This window comes from Frieseomelitta varia, unplaced genomic scaffold (assembly GCF_011392965.1).
Source record: "Frieseomelitta varia isolate USP_RPSP 00005682 unplaced genomic scaffold, Fvar_1.2 scaffold_629, whole genome shotgun sequence".
Classification (NCBI taxonomy): Eukaryota; Metazoa; Arthropoda; class Insecta; order Hymenoptera; family Apidae; genus Frieseomelitta; species Frieseomelitta varia.
Genome location: NW_025110400.1, coordinates 1 through 23,888, shown reverse-complemented (window position 1 = coordinate 23,888; position 23,888 = coordinate 1). Strand labels below are relative to the sequence as shown.

At 35.8% G+C, this 23,888-nt stretch overlaps 3 protein-coding genes across 12 annotated transcripts; all 3 read right to left on the bottom strand.

Moving 5' to 3' along the window:
- Positions 1-931: 931 nt before the first annotated feature.
- LOC122534714 (E3 ubiquitin-protein ligase HECTD1) lies at positions 932-12,789 on the bottom strand. 10 transcript variants are annotated; one of them, XM_043665616.1, is made up of 22 exons: positions 12,476-12,789; positions 11,863-11,912; positions 11,580-11,719; positions 11,273-11,507; positions 10,862-11,202; positions 9,714-10,767; positions 9,404-9,526; positions 8,295-8,688; positions 8,026-8,061; positions 7,559-7,825; positions 5,997-7,457; positions 5,624-5,910; positions 5,221-5,508; positions 4,940-5,147; positions 4,555-4,755; positions 4,148-4,404; positions 3,840-4,010; positions 3,548-3,763; positions 3,217-3,461; positions 2,571-3,141; positions 1,435-2,471; positions 932-1,353 (listed from the first exon to the last, which is right to left on the bottom strand). In XM_043665616.1, the coding sequence occupies exons 3-22, from the start codon at positions 11,717-11,719 to the stop codon at positions 1,071-1,073; spliced, it is 7,815 nt and encodes a 2,604-aa protein (XP_043521551.1). In that variant the 5' UTR covers positions 11,863-11,912; positions 12,476-12,789; the 3' UTR covers positions 932-1,070. The 10 variants fall into 10 exon arrangements, with proteins under 10 accessions (XP_043521551.1, XP_043521552.1, XP_043521553.1 ...); XM_043665617.1 differs by having other exon boundaries at positions 3,840-3,998; XM_043665618.1 differs by having other exon boundaries at positions 5,221-5,481.
- Positions 12,790-13,007: 218 nt separating this feature from the next.
- On the bottom strand, positions 13,008-15,052 carry LOC122534716 (E3 ubiquitin-protein ligase RNF8-like). The gene is made up of 4 exons (XM_043665628.1): positions 14,712-15,052; positions 13,776-14,625; positions 13,283-13,699; positions 13,008-13,188 (listed from the first exon to the last, which is right to left on the bottom strand). The coding sequence occupies exons 1-4, from the start codon at positions 14,838-14,840 to the stop codon at positions 13,142-13,144; spliced, it is 1,443 nt and encodes a 480-aa protein (XP_043521563.1). The 5' UTR covers positions 14,841-15,052; the 3' UTR covers positions 13,008-13,141.
- Positions 15,053-15,367: 315 nt separating this feature from the next.
- On the bottom strand, positions 15,368-23,846 carry LOC122534717 (rootletin-like; the record flags this gene model as incomplete). The annotated part of the gene is made up of 5 exons (XM_043665630.1): positions 15,368-18,270; positions 18,863-19,037; positions 19,140-19,306; positions 22,373-22,465; positions 23,638-23,846. Coding segments are annotated over 5 exons (1,855 nt in total), but the record flags the coding sequence as incomplete, so codon positions are not given.
- Positions 23,847-23,888: the final 42 nt, after the last annotated feature.

The following is a 23,888-nucleotide window of genomic DNA, read 5'->3' as shown; positions in this document are numbered from 1 at the left end:
TGCAGAGTGCTCAGCTTGCCAAGTCTTCATAACGGTTTCATTCGTATTTTCTGTTTCGTGTATTATTAGACACTCGCGTATCTTTATAAACATGGTGATGCATTGATATTTAGTTAAAAGAACAAATATTTGAAGCTGTGAAAATTGGTCTAGATGCTAAAAACATCGTTTTCATTATGATAGATAAAAACTTAGCACTTTGCACAAGTCAATTTTGATTCACATCTTATGCATTTTTATATCACTTTATATACGTGAGAGGCATTCTGATAAAGAAAATAAAACTTTCATTAAAGATGCCTCTGTTTCTTTTTTACATATGAATCACTTTCCAAGTACAACAATATTTCATAAAGAAGACAATACGAACATTCGTTTTAAAATGAGGAACTATAAAGTTTTTGTTCCACAAGGACAGCAAATATACTTGAAAACACTCGCGTAAATTACATTTGTTGAGAAAATACAATTTCTATTGTATTTGGACAAAATTTATAATATAGTTATGGCCAATACCTGGAACGGATAATCTGCGTTATTAAATTATATGTTAACTTTTTTTTATATTAAATAGCGTATAGTATTGTTTTACAGCACATTTCACAACATTAATTTATAATTAAATATTAACTCATATTATAAGACAATTATAATATCAGTTCACATAATGAAATTTATAATACATAACATGAAATAATAAAGAAATAATTTATTATACGTAAATTATGGATTTTCATTATTAAATAAACAAATTTAAATATTAAATATTATATAACATTACATGTTTAAGTATTTATGATATGTTGTGAATTTTTATTAATTTATTTGAAATAATTATGAATATTATAAATATTTCCGTTCCAGGTTGTATTAAATTGTTTTTGTAAATCTATACTGATTTTTATTGGACAATTGTTTTAGCTTTGTGTAAATAACATCAAGACAAAATTCGATTTTTGCGTATAGATTACATAATGTAATCTGTAAAGCAAAGATCGATTCGCACATTTTAAGAGCGAGTATATCTGACTACGTTATCGTAGCAGTTCCTTGCCTGAGCAGAAACGAGATTAATTTAAATGAAATCCTCTCTCTCTAGTTGCCGCCAAGAGTCTTTCTTTAAGTATTTCTTCAGTAGGATATTCCGGCAATTTTAAATAGTGAACACAGGTGTTAACAGAGGGATAACCACCTGAACCAGCATCTACTTTTCGCACAACAGTCAATCTAGGATGTAAATTACATAATCCCCCAGGAGGTAAAGCTGAACATCCAGTAGCAAATTGTAAGAAAGCCTTTCTTTCTGGACCGGTCAACGAAAGTAAAACATTGACAAATCTTTGGAAACCAGGACTACAACAGTAAAAAAGATATATTTAGTACAATAGAGTGTGCAATAATTAACTTATCTACATGTACTTTTAATATTCTTACCTTTCTCTTGTGTAGCCCAGTTTTGGTTCAGTATAATTTAACAAATCTTCTCTAGTCCATTGTGGGTTCTGTTCTCCACAAAGCATAGCCCTTATTTCTTCAGGGCTGAAAGCATGAAGTTTTTCCATTGGGAAGACTTTTGAAAAACCAGATTTAAACGATTCTAGTTGTCTTGAAATTCCTCGATCAAGACAGAAATTAATTGTCGTCTCAGCATATTCTCTTGCATTTTCCATAGTAACTGAAGTCTCTGCACCTCCTTCTACTAATTCTACCTGATCATATGCAAAGATTTTGGAACTTGGAGAATATGTCATTGTCAAAGTTAAGTCTTCAATAGGCACTGACATTCCAGATGGATGAGTGATATTTAACGTCGTTTCTTCTTCGACAGAATTATGACTATCGGAAAGTGTTCTATCACGTTTGGAAATTGCCGTTTGTATCTCTTTTAAAAATTCACCTCTTACTGGATCAACAAGTACCAGATCTTCAATGTCTAATAATCCAGCATACCAAGAAGGTGGTTCTAACGAAGAATATGCTGTATCCGCTTCACCCTCTTCCGATATAAAACTGCTTGACATGCTTGAAGATATACTTTCTTGTGTTACACCACTAAGACCAATCTTTTCATTTACATTGTTTGTGATGTCACCATGACACATTAATTTTAGGAAAGGACGGGACAATGGTAAATCTACTAATCTATTATCCTGTAAAACTTTTGCCAAGAAGACACCCAAAAACCAAAAATATCGAACAGCACGATCACAAGCTACAGAATCTTGTGGTAAAGGAACAGGAAATAATCCGCTCGGTCGAGTTACATAATATCCTGGAGGTCGAATCTGATCTCCTGAAATTCGGGACTGATCCGTGTCAGGTGAGTCTTCATCATCACATAACCATAAACCTAAGTCTTTCCGTTGTAATTCAGCAGCAACTAATGCAAAGAACTCTAATGTAGGTCCAAGACCAGTTCCTTCTTCGCCAACAAATTCCACTTCTAATATACTCTTCCGGCTTGCGTGTACCTGCAATATAAAATAGAATTTCAACTTTCTCACTGCATCCTCTATTCCAATACAAATAATGTATAACATTATAAATATTAAATTCAATTAACAAGTTACCTTCATTACTTGTTCTGCCCAGTCTAATAATTTCTCTCCCCTAGGTACACTAACTCTTTCGTGTTTAAGTCTACCAACGCGGAATTCATGAATATCATCACGTCGTGGGCTTAAACCTGGTGCCCTTTGTCTTTCGAGAACAGCGTCCCTTTGTGTTTGAAGCCACACAATGGATCGCGAAGCTCCGAAGGCAGTACAACTAAAATACAGTCGTCTAGTTTCGAAGGGTAATAAAAAGGGACAACTTCTTGCTAGTTCTTCACACCAATTTGGCAAAGCTCCAGCAGCTAATGCTAGAGGATCTTGAATTTGTTGCACTATTTTGTTCGTAATCTTCTTTGAAGTAAAATCATCTGGATGAACCCAACATGTTGATTCCTCAAGTTCTTCATAATCGATATGTTTACCGTCATCGCGGGTAGTGCTTAACACATAAACATGCCTCAGTAATTGCAATACATCCTCTACACTGCATACTGAAGAATTTTGAGCTGTATTACGAGAATATAATGTAACAACTGGTGTTGCCCTTCCAGATGATTCTTCGTCCTTTGCTTCTTTATATATTATTCTATAAAGAAAGAAGCACAATATGTAATTATGAATATTTAATTTTGCACACTATATTAAAAAATAAATATATTACGTGTAAGTTGGTTCCCATATTCTTCTTAGTTTTTCTTGTCGACTACCTAATTCTGTTAGTTGCATTAATTCTTGTACTTGCTGGAAAATACTAGCGTGTGGTTCCGTGAGTGCTAGTTCAACGTCCGATACTCCAGGAAGACCTGGTCCCTTTAGTGTTAAAGAAAGTCTTGGCATTGGTAAGGAACCTGAACGTGTATTTGACTGAGTTTCGCTACCAGGTGGTGGAATTTCCAGATCTGTAGTCTGTAAAATATTTCATTGTCACATATATCAAATATAGCATTGTCATTACAATCATTTAAATGTCTTAATATTTTTATTCAGTTTACCTGATTAATATTAGTTCGTCCAGGCCGTGGGTCAAAAGCAGGAATCAGAGCAGAGAATTGTCGTTTTAAAACAAACTCATCGTCCCATGCACGTCTCTTACTATTTTGAGGAGTTTCTTCTTCCACAAATGCTGCCAGGAGATTGCGACTTACCATTACATCTTCATAATCACCATCGCAACCTTCTCCTTCCTCTTCATTTTCTTCATCATCTTCCTATAAAAAAAAAGAACACACAAAGAATAAATATTCATTCTTTTACACTAAAATAAAACAATTTTTGTCAACGTACTTCTTGATCATTTTCATCGTTGTCTTCTTCTTCTTCAAGAACACCGTCTTCATCATCTTCTAATTCAGTTAAAAGAGTTGGTCCACCTGTTGTTCTACCTCCACTAGCACTAGAACTTGCAATACCTCCACAAGATTCCAAAAAGTCTTCAAGACTAACCTGTAGCCATAACTGCTTATTACATTATATAGAATTATATACTTCACTTTAGATTCTGTACTCATAATATATAGTAAATACTTTTTTGATAATAAAAACGTTTCTAATATAATTTTCATAGTAATTTCTTGTTAGATATTAAGTTTTACCTGTTCACTATCACTACTTGTACTAGTCAATGACATTGTAAGTGCTTGTCCTAGGCCGGGTCCAGTCGTTGTAGTAACACCACTTCCAGCTACTTGACCACTGCTGGTTAAACTTGGATAACTTTGGGCAGTACTAAGTAAACCCCCAGGAAAATTAGGACTCAAAGCAAGTCGAACTAAACTTGATACAGAATTAGGTCCACGTGAATTTGAACCAGTATTAGAATTGGAAGCAATATGTTGTCCACCTGTAGGTCCTAAAAGAATTTTTTTTAGTGACTTATGTTGCTAATTTAGTAGCAAACAAGCATTATATAAAATACAATTAAAAAATTAAGTTATTCATACATAAATATCATTGTTATTCATATATAAATATCATTAAACAAAATTACATAGACACTAACCCAATGTTCGTCTTCGTGCCATTGCAGTAAAGGTTTCTAGTAAACCAGTTGCAGTTGTTGGTTCCAAAGTATTGTTAGCATCAGAACAAGCAAGGTTAGGAACAGATACAGACATAGGATTGGTAACGACAACAGGACATCCACCTGCTGTATTTTGTGTTGATGAGCTAGCTTCTTTGTCCCGACTACATTCTTTGGCAGCTGGTTAGAGGAAACATGATTGTAAATAACAAAAAAGAAGCAAAAAAATTTTCACAAGTTATAAAAATTTTAATGTAGAATTAGAATTTTAACATTTTTTTATATATATTGCACAATTATTTTATGAAAAAAAGAAAACAATGGCGCGCATAAACGAAGCCATGATTAATAATAATTATCATACCATCGGTAATTCCGGAGTGATGCCTCTGTACAGATTTAATCCTTAATGAATTTTCTTCTAGTTCACCCGACACACTGATTCTAACAGGCACTAAACTAAGTAATTCTCCACTCAAAAAGCTATTAGTATTATTGCGTAATCTGTCAGCTCCTTCTCTGACACGATCTAACACTTCGGTAGCCTCAAGACTCAATAAACCTGATCCTGGCTGTAAAAGTATTTTAAATTAAAAAGGACTGAAAACATCATACAATTATTTTAATAAGTATGCGAGTGCACACCTTATTTCCTCGCACGGTTGCAAAAAATGGTTTTGAACTACTAGACGCGCGATTGCTGTTACTGTTGGCAGGACAATCTGTGTTAAGGGCAAGACTCTCAACAATTGTTGCCAGATCACTTGTCACAGTAGTGTCAGGCCTGGGATGTAATACAACGGACAATTCGCTCGTTGAATTTGCCCCACCTTCACCGGTTACAGCAACAACCGCCTCAGCACGAGCAACCGATAACACATTTTCTGCTATCGATTCAACGGCTTGCTGCTTATCATAAATACGAAATTGATACTAGATTAGACAAATAATTTTCTACTTCAATTAATAGTAACATGTCTTAACACTTTAAGCAAAACACGCACATGATAAATGACATATAAAATAATAAATATTTTAAAATTTATACCTTAACTGCTAAATTATCCGCGCTTGCTGCTTGATCTGTAGAAGCTACTGACCCACGCATTGCAGTATCAGTACAATCTGGTAAACTAGGTGTGCTACTAGATTTTCGTCCAGTTAAAACTCCGCCACCATTTTTACTTTTCGTTCCGTTATCTGCATCGAGACCAGTACCAACTAATCTTAAGTCATATTTTCCTTCTGCACCCATTCTATAAGAATTGGAACCACCATGATCCCATGTTACATCTATCCAACCATTATGCAATTCCCCTGTTACTGTGCCTTCACCTAAAATAAGGAACTTTTATTAGTCTAAACAATAATTGAATGAAAATAACATTTAATCAATCAATTTCATGTTATTACAAACATACCCGGGGGAACACCATCTTGATCTCTCCATTTCCAATCCAAACCTCTAGCCACTCGAGCGCCAGCTACTAAATGACGAAGAACTTGAGCTTTAATTAACCTCCTCTGTTTTCGAACTCCAGCTTCAGCTTCTCTAGCTGCTCGTCCCAAATCTTCGCAAACTCCTGTAACTTCTCCGTAAACTTCAAATCCGGATACAGATAAATAATGTGTTTGACCTGAAGCATTCTTTCCAATTTGTTGTAATCTTAAATGACGCCATCCCTGCGTCTCATCGACTGGTGGCTCCAACGTCCAAGTAGCTGTGCTACCAGGCTCGTTCAATGACGAATCATCTACATGAGCGTATAACGTTGTCCAAATGATACCATCTTTTGATGCTTGAAACATCCAATTTCGCAAGGCACTTCTACCATAGCCTCTTGCGTGTCTCAATGTATAAGCGCTCGGAATAATCCAAACTCCTAAATCAATTGAAAACCATGCACGCCTGTCGTCATTTGTATGACAATTTAATGCTGACGGATCTCGACTTAAGATATCTTCAAGATGGCCGTATGGAAGATTTCTTCCATTACTCGAAGTAACAACAACTAAACCATATTGACCGGGATTAACCCATTCAGTACAAGTTTTTGCGTTTGTACCGATCCAATACAACAATCCGTTTTCATCGAAATCATACTGATATCTGAAAGTTATTCTATTTCTATCTTTTAATTTCTTAACAAATGTAAACGTTGACCTATCATGATCATGCCATTGCTTCGCTACCATTTTCAATAAATGGTTTTCTAACTGTTGTATAGTACTTAGTGGTTCCATTTTTAAACTCCGACCAGACCTATCGATTAGAGAGCTTTCACCAGCTGCCTTTTCCAATCGGAAACGTAATCTTCTCGTTAAGATTTGTAAACCATAACCTGAGCCTGGTGTATCATATAAGTACACAGGTAATTTTTCAATAGATTCTAAAACTGAAACCAGCTTATGGACTAGAATTTTAGCAGAATTATGCTCTTTATTGGCGTCTTTTGAATGGAAACAATTTTTAAATACTGCTATTCTTTGCATTCTGAGTTTCGTTGCCCGTAATGTAGGAGGTTGTGGTCCTGGTGGAGCGGCTAATAACGAAAGTAAAGTTTGCACAAGTCCGCTTGAGTGAAGTTCGTACGCAGAAACTCTTCCTTCCTCATTTAACAAATCCTTAAGTTCTTCTAATGCACTTTGTAATATATTACGCCATTCTCGATTTCCTGACTGTTGTTTTTGACAAGCTTTTTCTATCTGACTAACAATGGTTCCTAATTTAGCAACTACTCCACGTGGCTGAGCCTGCGCAGCCTTAAAATAACATTCATAAATATCCTGAGCTTGTACTTTAACTTTTTGTTTGATAGCTTCGATTTTAGATCTCAATCTTTTTCCTCTTTTACCAGCCCAACCTGCTGCAAATTCTGGACCTAAAAAGACAATAAAATACTTATTTTCCATAACAAACAAAATACTTAGTATTAACATTAATTTATTTATATTAATATATAAATAAAAACTGAATGTTTACCCAAACTTGTCTCTGCTGTAAAGGAATGCTTGGTACCACGATTCGATTCAAAAATAAATCCTGGTAAGTCTTCTCGTAAAATTGTCGCTTGTTGCTGACCGTCGCTATTATGTATACACAACTCACTTTCTTTTCTACTAGATAATGCCCAATTTCCTACAACTAGGCGGGTCGTACCAGGGCGTGAAAGTACAGGCTGACTCACAGAATTTGGTTTGACTTGACTTCGCGCTCTTTGTAACTTTTCCAAAAACTCGCCACGGTTTTCTGCAAAGTATGCGTTCTAATAATTGATACAGTTAACATAACTACGAGTGGTGTAAAGATTTTTAATGAACCGAATAATGTTGTGGCAGAGAATGTTTAAGATCATACAGAAATAAAGAAATCTTCATGCGATTGATGACGTATATTGAAGGGTACGATAGCGTGCATTAACTAGGAAAGTTTAACATGTGTGTACCTACCTTCAGTGGTAAGCGACTCTGTGTTCCTCCCTTTTCCTGTAGGCAGTTAGTAAAACCAGTTATTTACTAAACTATTCCCCTCGCGGAAGTTAATCACAAATGAAAACGATATAACATAAAAAAGTGGTTCGAACAGAATCAATGTATCTGTCGCGAAGGGTGTGTGGAGGTGAAAAGAACACTTCAACAAGAAAGACAGTGGCAAGATGGACGAGATATATGTAAGTGATGAATTTTGCGTCGGTATTACGAAAAAAAAAAGAACGCACCTGACGTATCTGTTCCACCCTCTGGACTTCCGCTAGAATACATCGTTGCTAATTTTCCATCGAGTATAAATCTAAACCATCCATTACTTCCATTTGATAGCTCTAAGGCTGCTGCATCAGACCAGACATATAAGCAATCACGTCCTCTACAAATACACCAATCTCTCCAATGGTAAGCTCTTCCAATTAAAAGTTCTCTCGCATCTTCCATTCTTTGTTCTTCAGACTGATTTGATTCTGCCTCTGGTTCTGGAGCAACCTCTTGCGGTCCAGCCAATGCGGCAACTTTTGAAAATACTCCCAAACGAGCAAAATGTTCTAGAAATTCATCTTTGCCTTTTATCATCAAATCTTGTATCATTTGCAAAACCACTAAGTGTCCATCCTCATCCTCCTATTAAGATTAAAATAAAGATATTTTAAATACAATTCTTTACAAATATCGAAAATCCAATTAAGTTAAACAAAGATTTCTGGTCCTTTTTTTCTTAATGCAAACTAAGTACACAATTTTTTATATAAGGTGTATATAATTCTTTTATCCAGTCATACTTTGTATGGCACGAATATAACAGCACAAATTCATTTATGAGTAAAATGATTACGCGATCCATTGAAATCACAAGCAAATACCCATTAATCCCATCAGCAGCAGGCAGACAGTCAATAGAAGTGGACAACCAGCTTTGTGTCTAATCTATCATAATTAACACCTGTTTAGAGCAATTTTACTGGCCATTCACTGAAAGATTTACGTGTCTTTTACTGTTATTATTTATAAAATTTATACCTTAATTATCTTCGTGTGTCACATTCTGTAGTAAAGAACAAATTGCACGTTGACTCTATATATTAACGTAAATAGTACTTTTTGATATTTGAATGTTTATAAAATTTTCAAATCAGCAAAGGAATGTAAAACATGCGCATATTAGTTAGATCTCACCCTTTATATAGATTGTGTCATAAATACATTATGTTAATAATAAATGAAATCTTTACATAATTATTAATGAGATCAGTAAAAAGATAGTGGGATTTACGAATAGCATATAGGGGGCACAAAGGACATTTCAACTAGAGACTGGCAAATATACAACAGACGTTACCGTCTTATCAACAATGTAGTTCAGGGAACTGGAAGACTTGCGTGATGCGAGACAACGCAATTTTGGGCCAATTATCGGCTTGAGAGGCGAAGGTGGTGGTGGTGATGTTTTTATCTCAAGTTCCTGTGAACAATCTTAACTAAATCACTAGCATTGTCTGCCTTGCTGCCTGTCTGCCTGCATGAATACTAAAGATTTTAAAACATTCATTAATTCCGTAAGATACTATTTTGTGTTTATTTCATAGGACCTAAAAAATTCGTATAAACTAAAAAAAAAAAAATTTATATAAAAGATATTGTATGTTTACCTCGTTGTCCAATACATTGGCAATTACTTCTACAAGCATAGCACCACAACTTCCCATTCTATCAGAACCACATGTTTCTATAAGTAATTCTGGTTGAATGTAATGCACCATTTTTCTGATTAAACTTAAACTCGCTTTCCTAACGCTTGGTAACATAGAAGATTGAAATGTTGCACAAAATACTGGCAACAATCTTTTCAAATATACTGGAGCCATTTCAGGATCACCTTTTGGTTCTGTAAATTCTGCTTCTGTTTCTGGCTTTCTATGTTCTTGATTTGGTAACATCCATTCTCCAGGAGATTGTAATATAGCAGCCACTTCTCTATGCCCTTCATCTACACGTTCCCTGGCTTTATCCAACGGTGTTTTTCCATCTTCATCTCGTAAATCAGGATTCGCTCCATGCCTAAGCAATACTTTAGCAATAGCTGGTCTTCCAAAACAAGCAGCATAATGCAAACTGGACGATCTTTGACCTTTATTAACATCTGCTCCTCTATCACACAAAAATTCAACCATTTCTTGTGTGCCAAATGCGGACGCCCAATTAAGCAATGTTTGTCCAACATCATCCATAAAATTAACTCCAATGCCTCCAGAATCTATAGCTTCTATTAACGCATCCGTGTCTTTCGATCGAATACAATCAATCAATTGTCTGTGAGATTTCTCTCCAGCGCTTTCTGGTCGCCTAAATCGAGGTAACACAGGGCCGGATGGACCTCCACTTGTATTGCGGCCTAATGCTGACCTTCCTTCGAATAGTAAAACTAATAATAAATCAACTAATCTCATGGAATCAAGCGCACATCTTTCATCTCCTTTTAAAGCTTTTTCTATCGCGTCTGGCAATTCAGAACGTAAAAGGTCATGAGTTATAGAAGGTGATCCCCTACAAAGTGTTGATAGAAGACTAATTATAGTAGAAACAGATGCACAAGAATTCGCTTCAGGAGTAGGAAGTGTTGCAGCTGTATTAGACGGTGGAGGTGTTTTTGGATTTCCAGAAGTAGTTGCTATTGATGTACCAGGCCCTGCAGCATTTGATAACCTGTGAATAAACAAATAGGAGGTTATAATATTCTTAATTTTTATCTATATATGATTTAATAAATATCTAAACAAGATTTATTATAAGACAATACCTATACAAAAGTTCAGAAACTAATCCATGAGAGGCTAATGGAGCAGGATCCGTATTTCTTCTTGAAAATCTATCAGCCAATGATGCAAAACAACGAAGTGCTCCATCAGCGACATGTGCATCTTCATGTCTAAGTAATGTTGATAAAGCTTCAACACAATCTGGCAAAGATTTATCTTGAGGTTCTACTTTTCCACACAAACGGGTAACCACAGCCATTGCTGAATGCAGTGTATCTCTGTGAACAAGAGCTCCATGCTCCCTAATAAAGCATAAAGCACATGGAAGGCCACCAGCTTCAAGCACAGCACCAGCTTCCCTTGCACAGACAAGTTCCAGTGCCTATAATAATATATATAATATATGCCAAATGTGTGTTGTTATATTTAACAGCAGTCAAGTAATATAATACCTTTATGCATTGTTCAGCCAGGTCCCTACTAGTTCTAGATCCTAATCCAGCTCCAGATAGGCGACTGCAAATAGCTTTCACAGCACCTTCCATAGCTATTACTCTTCGTATACATTCTGGTGATAAGTCAAAATAATATGTAATAGCTCTAGCTGTCACTTCTAAAACACTATCTGGTGCAAGTTCATCCAAAAAAATTCTACATAATGCAGGAAGAAATGTGCGTGGAGGACAGCTAAAATAAAAATACATCTTATTACATCTTATTCAGTTGAAACAATACACATTATTAATATTTTCAACATACCATTCAAAGCATCGATCAACATTATCAGACATGAGCAGTAACATGCATAATTGCTCTAAAGCAATTAACTGCATATCTCTTTCATCTCCTTGACCCATACTGAGCCATTCCAATAAAGTTTCGGGATCAACATCAGCCATCTGAATATAAATTATAGAAAAAAATTCTCAATATGAAAAAGATAAATTCTAATATGTATTGTAGTGATATTTATATAATCGTCAAGAAACAAAATAAAACTATGTTACATTTACAAATTTGCTTGATACATGACAAAACTTACCTTTAAAGTTTTATAGCACCAATTATCTAAATATATTTCAAACTGACAATCTGAAAACAAAATAAAAATAAGTTAAAACAGATTAAATTAAGATCAACATTAACCCTACTTAAAAATGCAAAAATAATAAATGTCATTGGAAAATGTCCAAAGCTATGCTATATATAATTCACAAAAGGAATAGAGAATACAAGAAAAAGCAGAAACAAATGCATGAAACTTCTTATTGTACATCTATATATTGAGAATTACATTGATAGCATTCTCCCTCTTCAATTTATGGATAATGAAACACAACTCAACAAAAATTCAGCTATGTAAATATCCGCGCAAATCGTTTATGAATAGCGATTAAAGAAATAACATATGCAAGGAACAAGAACACGTGGTTACAAATCTAATATTGTATTGTTATACTGATATTTGTCGTCAAAGCACGAAGAAAGATGAAAAAGTTTGCATGACGGCTGTAAGTAAGCGTGACACACTATCTTAATAACACTATGTAACCTTCAGAAGAATAGTTGCTGTGCAAGTGTACACTATGAATTCAATATGCATAATAATTGTCTGTAGTTTAATAGATACGACCTGCTTTAGTAGAGAAACGTACCGTTGTGCACAGTATTCCATTATTCGGAAGGGGTCAGGTCGCCATCCTTCCAAAGACGTGTCGTTTTCCACTGCGAAAAACAACGTAACAATGTCGTCGCGCTTGGTCCGTCAGTGACACGAAAAGTTTACCGCACTAACGGACCAATAAGATACTCCTCCGCGCAGAAAGACTCACTTTGTCCTAGTGTCGTAGCATATATTTCGCCATTTACGCGACGTTCAGTATAGGTAGGTATCACAACTCGCAACTCTCCTAAGTCATGTTTCCATAAGCGCGCACGTCGACGGACGCATTACTGGCAGATTTTCATGAAATTTCGCACAATTTCATACATTTATGTACGTGTTGACAATCATTTGGTACTGCTCCTCTAGAGAGCAGCACTGTCCCTTTAGCTCTTTTCCTTAGGACCCCTAGTCTTTTCTTTTTTTTTTTTTTTTTATTGATATATTCTACATATACAACAATCTATATAGTAATAAGAAAGAATTTATATTTGTAACAAAATTTATGGCAAAAATAAATTGTACATTTCTTTTTACACAGTTTCACTGATGCGCCTTATTTTTACTTAATTAAGAGCTAACTCTTCAGCGAAAGTTACTAAAATAACATATCTTAATATAATATTATTAATATCATAATATATCAAATTAAATTGTATTATTTCCTCGTAATTTTACAACGGCTTTTTCTCTTGCACTCCTTTGCTAAAACAACAATTGTAAAAATAACAATTTTAAAGTCATTCATATGATATTTTTGTACATATGAACATTACTTAAATACATATATGTGTATTACCTTGTCTTTCTTTTATAATTTCTTTTCTCCTTTCTTTAAACTTAATAGATAAATTTTCTATCATACTTTCAATAAAATTATCTAGAGCTAATGGTCTATTCATTGTTGATATCGGTGTTCTACATATTGGACATTCCTTTTTCTTTTTGTTCCATAAATGTATACAATGATTACAAAATGTGTGCATACAATTTAATGTTGTCGCTTTCACAAATAATTCTGAACATATACTACAAGTTAATTGTTCATCCATTATATCATTAACTTTTTTAAGTACACTTTCTTTTTTTTCCGTGTCTATGATAGGTTGAGTAGCATCTGTTATATCTATTTTGTCTATAATTTGATAATGTGAAGGATCATTTACAATTTCTATAAATATACAACTATCACTAGAATTTTCGGAAGTCCCTGCAACTATATATAGAAAATGATAAGTTTATTATAATTAATTAAAGTATTTCATATTTTTATTATAAAAAAAGATGTGTACCATTATTCTGTACTGTTCCTTTTGCTTCTTGTTCTTTTAAAGCCCTTTCTGTTTCTTTTAATTTTTCCTCTAAAAGTATCTTTTCATTTACTAATTGAGCTTGTATACTTTTTTCTTCCTTAACTTTATTCTCCATCACATTTTTCCATTCTGCTTGTTGCTCTTCTCTCCATTTTTTCATTTGCTCTTTCATTTTCATTTCCAACATTTCTTTTTCGAGTTTACTTACATTTAATGCCTCTTGCCATTTTTGTTTTTCTTCATTCAATTTTCTTTCAAATTCAATCCGTTCGTTCTCCAATTTCTCTAACAATTCAGCATACATATGTTTTATATATTGCTCTTGAACATCGCCATGTTCTATTTTCTTCTCCAACACTGTAATTTGTCTTTTCAGATCTTCAGTATCTTCTTTTGTAATATCTTGTTGCTTTAAAAGCTGCTCTAATTGTTGCTTTAAATTATCTTGTTCCTTTTGTTTTATTTGTAATTTGTCTTTAAGAATTTTCTTTTGACATTCTTGACTTTCTGCAAATGTCTTTTGCTCTATAAGAACATTGTCCAACACTTGTTCATCTAATTTAAGCTTTTTAATTTTATGCTCATCGTCAGTACCAATAATAAACAGATATTTAAATTCTTCAGATGTGCTAAATTGTACAATATCTCCGTTATTGAGTTTTCGACTTTCACCAAAAATTAGAGGAACATCGTTAACAAATGTAGCAGAAGAACTTATGTCCTTAATCATCCATTCTTTATTTCCTTCGTGTCTTATAATACAATGCTTTCGAGATATTATTGCATCCAAAATAATTTCATCGTTATCTCTTGCACGACCTATTCTAAACTATTAAAGAAATTTTTAATTCATATTATTAAAAAGAGAGACTCAATTTTAAAAACATAGACGAAGATACATATTTATCAAAATACCTCATTTTTATCAATATGAATATTAGGAGGAGCACAACTCTGTTTATTAATTCTCACTAAAGTAGGTTGAAGTAATCCTTCATCTGAATCGTCCAATATTACTCTTTTTTCTACTTTCGAACCTTCCATTGTTCATAGTTACTCTTTCACAAAAGGACAAATTACCAAGAAGCATGGAATAATAAATATTCTTTTTTAATTATATTTGCTTTTTTTAAATTGTTTATTATAAGCGTAGAAAAATGGATTCAAAATTTTTGATTGAATTTCTTGTAAACACAAAAATGAACTGTACACAAACTGTACACGTGCAAACGACATCTCGCGGTAAATTTTGACTAACGTAATTGATAATAAAGAACACAATGTTCTTACAAACATTATGGCAAATATCTTTAAACATAAAATTATTAAATAAAAAAGAATATATGGAAATATTAGTATACAAATAAATGAGTTTCCAAATAAGAATACATAACACACACACACATATATATATATATATATGTATATAAATGTGTATATACATATGTATAATATATATAACATAGATATTTATATAAATAAAATACCAATATTTAAAAGATCATGTTCAAATAATCATTAACTTATAAGTTAATTATGAAATGAGAAATAGAACTATTGATCAGATTTACTTTAATTCAGATAATATTTATTTGATAGGTATATAATACATTGAATTTGCCAGCACAAGTGAGAGAAAACACTTCTCGGCGACTAATACTTGCTTGTTCTTATATTCGACACTTTCCAATTAGTCCTACACTACTGCTACCGAACATACTTTTCCTCTTGTCCATGGAACGGAGTTTCTTTTTTCTTTTGTTTTCTTTAAATATCAACTCTTTACCCAACCGATTATTTTTTCACATAACGATTGGTTTACAAGTCACAGTTGAAATAGCATAATCTGGTAGATTTGGTTGCGTAAAAAGGAGTACAGACAAATGTATCAATTCATCAATATTTATCAATTAAAATATGTACATTACGAATATTATTAACTTGCTCTTTTTACGTCAGAAATATATTGCAAATATAAAATAATTCTTTGCATAAGCGTATTACAACCAAATGAAATTTCAGCGTTACAAAAATCTTAATTTTGACAATAACTGGTTATCATGTTTTAAAAGACTGACAAGTAATTAATTTAATGCAACCAACCATAATAATCGTATTGTTCGGTAAGCTGCATATCAATGACGAATAGCTTTCTTCAATAAGCATAGTGAATTGCTCATCGATTCAATTTTTTTTTTTTTCGAGAACAGGATCGATTTGACAGTCGTTGTCTATTTACAATATTTGCGATAAAGACTAATTAATTTATAAACATCGTTGTTATTTATGTACAGATGTAATATAAACGCATCATACCTTATATAAAATGGACATGTGTAAAAGTGCCGCGAATTAAACAAACAGTGACCCGATTCAACTCGGTTTTGAAAAATACATGGCTTGTAGTTGCCAGTAGCCCGTAACGTCTACATCAAAACTGACAAACAATTTTCGAACGAAATTAGTCGAACTTTTACGCGCATTTTTTCTATCTGAAGGATAATAAAATACAAATATTTTTTCTATCTGAAGGATAATAAAATACAAATATCAAAACGTAATTTAATTTTGCTCTATTCACCTCTTATATGAAACAAACACAAAAAGGAAAAATGTAACAAGATTCTTAGTACCTATGATCGCAAAAAAAGAACTTTGTTATTACAATATATATATTATACATATATGCGTATATATATATATATATATATAGACGCAAATATTTAAAATAAAATTGTTTAAACATGTATGTAGCAAGCTATTTATTGTGCGCGATCTCTCATGTATTGAAATCTCTGAAACAAGGGAAGAGCAAATTCGATGCGAAGATACAGAGGTCGGTCTAGTAATCGTGGTATCACAAAGAGTCATAATTTGAAAAAATATCGTAACACCATAAAAATCGTTCATCTACTCTAAACACGTAAATAAAAACCAACTTCTTTATCTTCAACCGATTTGACCAATTACATAATCACGACGAAATATCATCAAAAGTGGTAAGGACACACTTTCCATCTGTTCGCGATCGAACACAATGTACAGTCACAGGTACAGAAGTAATAGAAAAAGTGCGCGTACAATGTTTGAAATAACCGTATAAACATTCATTTGCATAAAAGGATATTGCATTACTCTCGGGAATACTTGGAGTAATTGCCACAAAATCATTATGGAATTGTCGAGTAAATTTATTCCAATCGAATTACATTAACCCTTCGCAATCGAAATGTTAGGTGCTAAGCGAGAGGATCGCGAGAGCGTTACTTGATTGGTTTACCCCAAGCAAACTGTATCGGTAATGGAGGAATATCGCTACTCGTGGACGATTCGTCCTCGCTACTCGTGGCAGACGTCTCTTCTGAAATCATTGCTTCACCACCTGCTTCCTGAGGCCTTTGTCCTGCGCCACAATCTTCGGCGGCTGCGGCAGCTGCAGCCGCGGCTGCAACAGCAACGGCCATTGCAGAATTCGTGGTTACTGCCGTCGCAGAGGAAGATGACGATGAAGAAGTAGACGAGGCAGAAGAAGACGGATCGCTTCTGGGTCTTCGTCGAGTATTTGGCGTAGAATTAAACGTAGGCGACCAATGGGAATCCTCTACTTGTGCGGAATCCGTAATAGAAATACTTTTGGACCTTGCTCTCATATCTACGGAAGGTCTTCTGGATGTCAATCGGAGTGATCCCTGTCTCGACACTGCTGTCGTTGTTTCCGATCTACCCATTTTAGGTGGCGTTGCTAATGACGGCGTGTCCGATGCACCTTTTGAAAATTCATCATCGATTTCTAACGTCCACGAAACCGAATCGCCCTTCTCCACCATAAACTTAACCATGGATGATGATTGTGGACCGTTCTTGTCGGGTGAAAGACTGTGTTCGACGTGCTCCGGGCCTAAAGAACGAGAAAGCCTAGGCGTCAGATTCGCAAGAACGGTCACTACTTCGTTTTTTTGACGCAGTCTCCATTGCAGTTCCTCGTTACGTTGTGCCAAACGCTTATTCTGCTTGGATACTTGGTGAATCGACTCGTGTAGCATCTCGTTATCATGAGATATCTGCCTCTCCAAAGCTTCTTTGCACTGAAGTTGCGCCTTTAGATCTTCGCATCTGGCCTCGAGTGTGTCTACACGTTGTTGCAAAGCTTCCTTGTCCTCGATCTCTCGTTTAATGTTATCAAGATCCGATCTCAAAGTAGCGTTTTCTTGGCTTCGAATTTCTAGCACCGATCTTAAAGACTCTACTTCTGCGGTGAGCGCAGCCCCTTGATCGTGAACGACAGATCTTCTCTTAAACTCCGTTTCTTTTCGTATAAGTTCTGCTTCTTGCTCAGCTCGCAATTTCGTGACCGCGGCTCGATGCTCCTTTACGGCCTCGTTTAGAGAATCACGCAGCCTGACCTCGCATTTGCGCCTCTCCTCCTGCAGGGCTGCTTCCAATGTGGCAATTTGCTCCGCTTGTCGAGCTTCCACTGAGAAAATCGAAGACACATTTTTCTCTTAGCATGATTGACGTCATCAGGGGTAAATTGAAAAACGGAAGAAAAACAAAGTTAGAAGGCAAGAGAGAACGGATTAAGGCCTGTCGAACGTGCCAACCTATAATTAACTACGATGAACGTTACGTGGGCACTAAATTGAGCGTTTGTGAAGTTCGTGCCTGTGCCCACTTTTGAAAATTCTATCTCTGAATTATTTAACATAACCCGAGGTGGACGTAGGCACATCAGCCTCGCTGATTTTAATTAACAATTGCTCCACTTTAAAGCTCTACTATTCGCCACCGACATCAGGACCATTATGCTTGTTACCGAGGGAATATCATTATCATATGACATATTGTACCAGGCACAGAGTACATAAAATGTAAAATATACGTCGCGTCTATATTCGACTCAGGAAATACAACGTTGAAATAAAAAAAAATGTTATGATCAAAATGCGTTAAAAGTAAAAACGTAAAATTTTAGAAACTGCGTATTACGATGTAAAACGTATCGTATTGTATTGCTTTCTCACTTTCTCTAAGTAAAAGAAACACAAATAATTCTTGGCAAGGCTTACGATCTTCACGAAGCTGGTCCAAGGCTTTTCGATGATTCTCCCTCTCCGACTCGAGTCTATCTTCAATGCCGAGGTTTTTAGCTCTCAATTCCTCTACCTCCGTGCACAGAGACATCCATTCCTTTTTCATTTTTTCGTAATCTTTCTTTAGTTTTGGGGTAGAAAAGGCGTCCAACTGAAGATCAAATCGTTGAAAAAAAAGAATACAAGATTAGGTTAAATAATATATTCACAATAAAACGCGATTTAAAAAAAAAAAACCAAAAGCATTACATACCTCGTAGGCCAAATATTGTACAGTGATAGAAAGGGCTTGTACAATTTGTTCTGCCCGTTTTACATGAAATGCATCGTAAGGTATGTCGGTTTGTGCGGCCTGATCACGCGTCTCTAAGGACGCTCTTGTCATCACATAGTTGTTACTGTGCTCCTTAGTTTCGCGATCTGCAACCAATGCCACCGGTCCCATCACCATTATCACTCTTCATTAAAGTCGTAGCAGAAATTCAAATATCCGTCAAGTTGACACGCCCTTTCAACTCGATACATTTATTGATCACAGTGATTTTCGGCTATTGATCGTGCTTTCCTATCTGTTCCTTAAGTAATTCCATTGTTATCAATAGGAATAGCAGCTTCGACCACGATCATTCTTCGGCTTCGTACGGGTCGTCATGATGAAAGTTGAAGTAAACATCGAAGCAAATACAACACCGATGCCGTATGAAATTTACTACGTCCAGACATCTTATGCGAATAAATTTAGAAGAAAGTTGTATGGAAAACTCGTTCCAGGAGAGAAAACCGTTTATTTCCAGTCTTGGAAAGTCGAGCTACCTGTTTTTCAGGATATTTCAAACGTTCGACGCGATGAACTGACCCCTCAAATGTAATTATCGTGGTGACACGCGGGAAATTTGCATGCACTGATCGTTAAATCGTAACGACGATTTGGCCTGACTACGTCATTCGAGCTTCATCCTTCCATTATTGCTGATGTACGTGAAAGCACGCGGATACGTCCCCGTAGCCCCGCACCACCACTTCCATTCTATTCAGCACTTTGGACCAAGTTAAAAAAGAAGCGCAGCTGGTAAATCGTTCGAATTTGATCCGACAGTTCAGCCCGGTGCAAAAACACGTTCAAGAACACGAGCCAATGAATGAAGGCGCACTGGGTTAAGGTCAACTGTACGATAGTCGTCTGGTGAACACATAAAATCTAAGAAGTTGGTGGTAGTTTAATGACCATCTTAACGAGAACACATCGAAATCGCTTTATTACGAGTTCCCCCGAAGCAGATCGGATTATTTTCGGAACAGGACTACGCAATATCGAATACTTATCACTTCCACGTTTGTTTATACATAGGTGCAAGTCTGTTTCGTCGTTCAATCTATTCTCTCAACGTTGTGGCGTTCCTTCGACATTCTTCTCGTTGCAAAAAAATTCTTCGGACTACGTTACACTTCTTTATCAATGGAAAATATGTATTTTCCATCTATGTGAATCTCCTATCTATATGTCTATTCGCACAACAAGCTAGTTTCAAGTGGTTCGTACGAAATGATTCGGCTGAAAAATGCAAGTGAACTTGATCACATTGGAATCATTGAATAATGATAACGGAGCAACAAACATGAGAGAGACCTAATCGGGATCGTCATTTGTAACGATTTGCTGGCCAAGTCCGCACTTCGACTGAATTAGCACGAGCCACAGGCTGCCTCGCGGAGCGATATACCCCTCCTTCCTCTTTGTCGACCACTCCTACCACCTTGAAATAAGGTGCAACTCCTCGAGGAATACGAAGACGATGGACACGCGGAAAGTTGTATCTGGCCGGACACGCGCTCTACGCACGTTCGTACGCACGGCTTGAATGTGACCCACAATGCCTGCATATGTTTCCATAGTCGCTTCAATATCTCCCGCGTTTCCTTTGCAAAAGGGTAACCAAGAGGTGTAATTCACGCCAACATCGTCTTACTAAGAAATTAATACTGAAGCTCGGGCGCACCGCTAAATAACTGTCTATTGATTTATTTATCTCTCAGTTGTTCAAGTGAGTTTATGGTTCATGAAAACGAGGACGACTTAAAAATTCTGCTTCAACGGTACAGCTCGTACCAATGAGAAAAGGTGAAGTTATAGAAGATGAAAATTATCGGGTGAACGGATGATGAATTATTACGAAACGTCGTGCTCCGAATAAATCCGCTTTTCCATTTAGAATTGGTTACCCTTACATGGTGGTAGGTGGCCGTATTCGTATGAAACGGAGGTACATACGTGTCTGTGGATATAATGATTCGAAGATAATGATCCGAATGATCGACGATCGATAGCTCTCTTCCGCTAAGAGGAGTTTGCTAACAATTGTTGATTCCGCTCGTCAATATCGTTACGTGAATGTAATGATATATTGGAATTAGTATTTTGGCTAATGCCTGCGAAACACGTTTTTTCCACTACGATAGTCTTATTATCAATAATTAGCCAGACGCTGAGAGAATAGTATATAAATTGAAAAAAAAAACCTTTTTTTCCAACTCGTGATTTTTTGAAAGTAGAATAGCGAACGATATTTGTATTCCTTAAATTAAGTTTAGACAATAATCTCACTAAACCTCACCTCACAACAAATTAGACGAAACAATTTATCGAGATCTTAAGTATTTCCCTAATTTGTACGGCTTATCGATATATCTTCACGTAAGTGCTCTTCATAAATGATTAATACAACATAAATTAAATGAGGTACAAGACCATGACTCGTAGAAACTCGACTCACAATTCGATGTTTTCTAGGACAGAGACTGTCATTGATAATAATTTCTAATTTTAACAATTTGTTCCACATAAACGTACACGCGCCGAGGAAAAAAAAAAATGCACTGGAAGCGCATAATTAATAACAGGTCGAAATCGGCGAGAAATCAAGAACGAAACATTGATAAGAAATTTATCTTGAAAACAAAAATGCAAATCTCTCGAAATTATCTTTGAAACAGTCGGCTTACTTTTGCTCGACTTGTTCCCAATTCTCATTTCCTCTGATGTCTATTCTCTACCGACTACCCAGCAGGTTTTTCAGCACCTTCCAGCGACGACAGGATTTAGTTTCGAGGACCAGTGAAAGCTATGACTTTCTTCGGAACAACGAGCAACACGGAGTGTGATACGCACGTGTGCGTCCTCGTGCATGCGGAGAAACGGCCGTACGCACCGCAAAATGACCGTGGGACTTTTTTAGAAACTAGCTGCTACCAGAGTAGCGCGGTCAATGAATTAGAAAGCACGACCTGCTGATGTTTCCTTCGCGGTGTTATCTTTTTCAAAAGGCAACACTGCGAAACCGCGTTCTTTTTTCACTTCGTAAAAATCAATATCTCATTGACACAAGTTGCAAAATTCACAGTATATTAAGCGATCTTAAAATAAAATGAACGAGTTATAAAAAAAACGCAACGTGAGGAACTATTTCTAAATACTTTGTAAAGTCGTACCTTTTATCGATGTCGTTGAACTATGTTGCTTCGCAGAGACAGTACTTATTCTCCTCGTTATTGTCGGTTTCCGCGTCGCCGAGGGACTCTTCTCTGGAAACAAAATTCGCTATGTTAACGAGAGCATTATACACGCTCACCGGTAGTGCCTTAAATGATGTGTTATCGAGTTTGCAAGTACCGTACGCTGCAAACCGTTTTACTGTCCGCGTACAGATAACGTACGCGTGAGTAGAAAGAGCACATTCACTCGAATGTAAAATAAATAGTATTTTAAAATGATATTTACTGGAATTCTTATAGAACAGAATTACTTCGCACATCTTCGATTACCGTCGCAAACTATATTCGGAAGTCTGGTTACGGCTAATAATTCTGATCACGAAGTTCTGTCATAAACAAAGTTGTTTGTAAATCACGTTCTTCTGGCGCGTACGAGACTAGTCGAGACCAGACTGAGTGGCACGTCGTACTTCTTCCGTTCAAAGTTGACGAAGTACTGCCGAAACATCAATGTGTTCGACGCAATCGAGGAAGTTAAACCGTCTGGCCTGCATTATTTAGGTCGCAGACAAAACCATTTTTGATTTTATAGTCATATTAATAGCCAATTCTCGCAAGAATTTTTAGCACCCTAAGACTTTCACAAATTTAAATCAATCTAAACAAATAGGATCTCGGATAATTGCTATTGTAAATGTCTCAAGTTCCTTCGTTTCGGAAGAAAAGATCTTTAACCTTCGGACGGCAGGTATAAAGACAATTCGAATCCTCCCTATACCGATCGAACATTAAGAACGAATAAATAAATCTATTGTTGTTGATTTACAAGGAGAAATAAGGATCTGAAATTACCAAGCATCGCCAGGGACATCAACAAATAACACATTATCTATTGACGGTACAACACATTGAAGAAATCGAATATGGCCGCTTGCCAATATTTTCAATGCTATCTCCGGATGAGAATAGATATATGTATATACTGCGAGAGTCGATATAGCGCAGAACGAGTACATATTTTCGCTAATTAATACGAACGAGTAAAGCTCGAGGAAGCGTAGAGGCAGGCGTTACAAGAAAAATCATTCTCCTCGTTGTACTAGCGTCTCCAACCGGAAGCACGCAGCGGTGCCCTCGACCTTTCGTTTCCTCTGTTCAATCAGTGAATAGCAGACATTTATGCATATACATATATATATATACGCTACGATATATGCAAACTCGTATCACAATTTAGGGTGCGCAAACCCTCTGTCACTTACCGAGATTGATGGGCGAAATTTCTACACAGTTCTTCTTCGTGTCGAAACTATTGACACGATTCTGCTGACTACCACGACCATTTGCTACCAGTCTTCTCGGTGGATTTACTGATGTCGGTGATCTCTCTGAAAATACAAAAATGAAAAAGTTAATTTCTTCATGTAAACGATGGAATAATGGTAATTTCAAATATCTCTCTCTCTCTCTCTCTCTCTCTCTCTCTCTCTCTCTCTCTCTCTCTCTCTCTCTT

Bases quoted from the DNA above. Each gene is read 5' to 3' on its own strand.
- LOC122534714 (XM_043665616.1), bottom strand. From the start codon at position 11,719: ATGGCTGATGTTGATCCCGAAACTTTATTGGAATGGCTCAGTATGGGT. The intron at 11,203-11,272 runs GTATTATATTAC...ATATTATTATAG, and splicing joins TGGCTGAACAATGCATAAAG to GCACTGGAACTTGTCTGTGC. The intron at 7,826-8,025 runs GTAGGTACACAC...CATACTTTGCAG, and splicing joins AGAGTCGCTTACCACTGAAG to AAAACCGTGGCGAGTTTTTG.
- LOC122534716 (XM_043665628.1), bottom strand. From the start codon at position 14,840: ATGGAAGGTTCGAAAGTAGAAAAAAGAGTAATATTGGACGATTCAGAT. The intron at 14,626-14,711 runs GTATTTTGATAA...TTTCTTTAATAG, and splicing joins TTCATATTGATAAAAATGAG to TTTAGAATAGGTCGTGCAAG. The intron at 13,700-13,775 runs GTACACATCTTT...TTCTATATATAG, and splicing joins AGGAACAGTACAGAATAATG to TTGCAGGGACTTCCGAAAAT.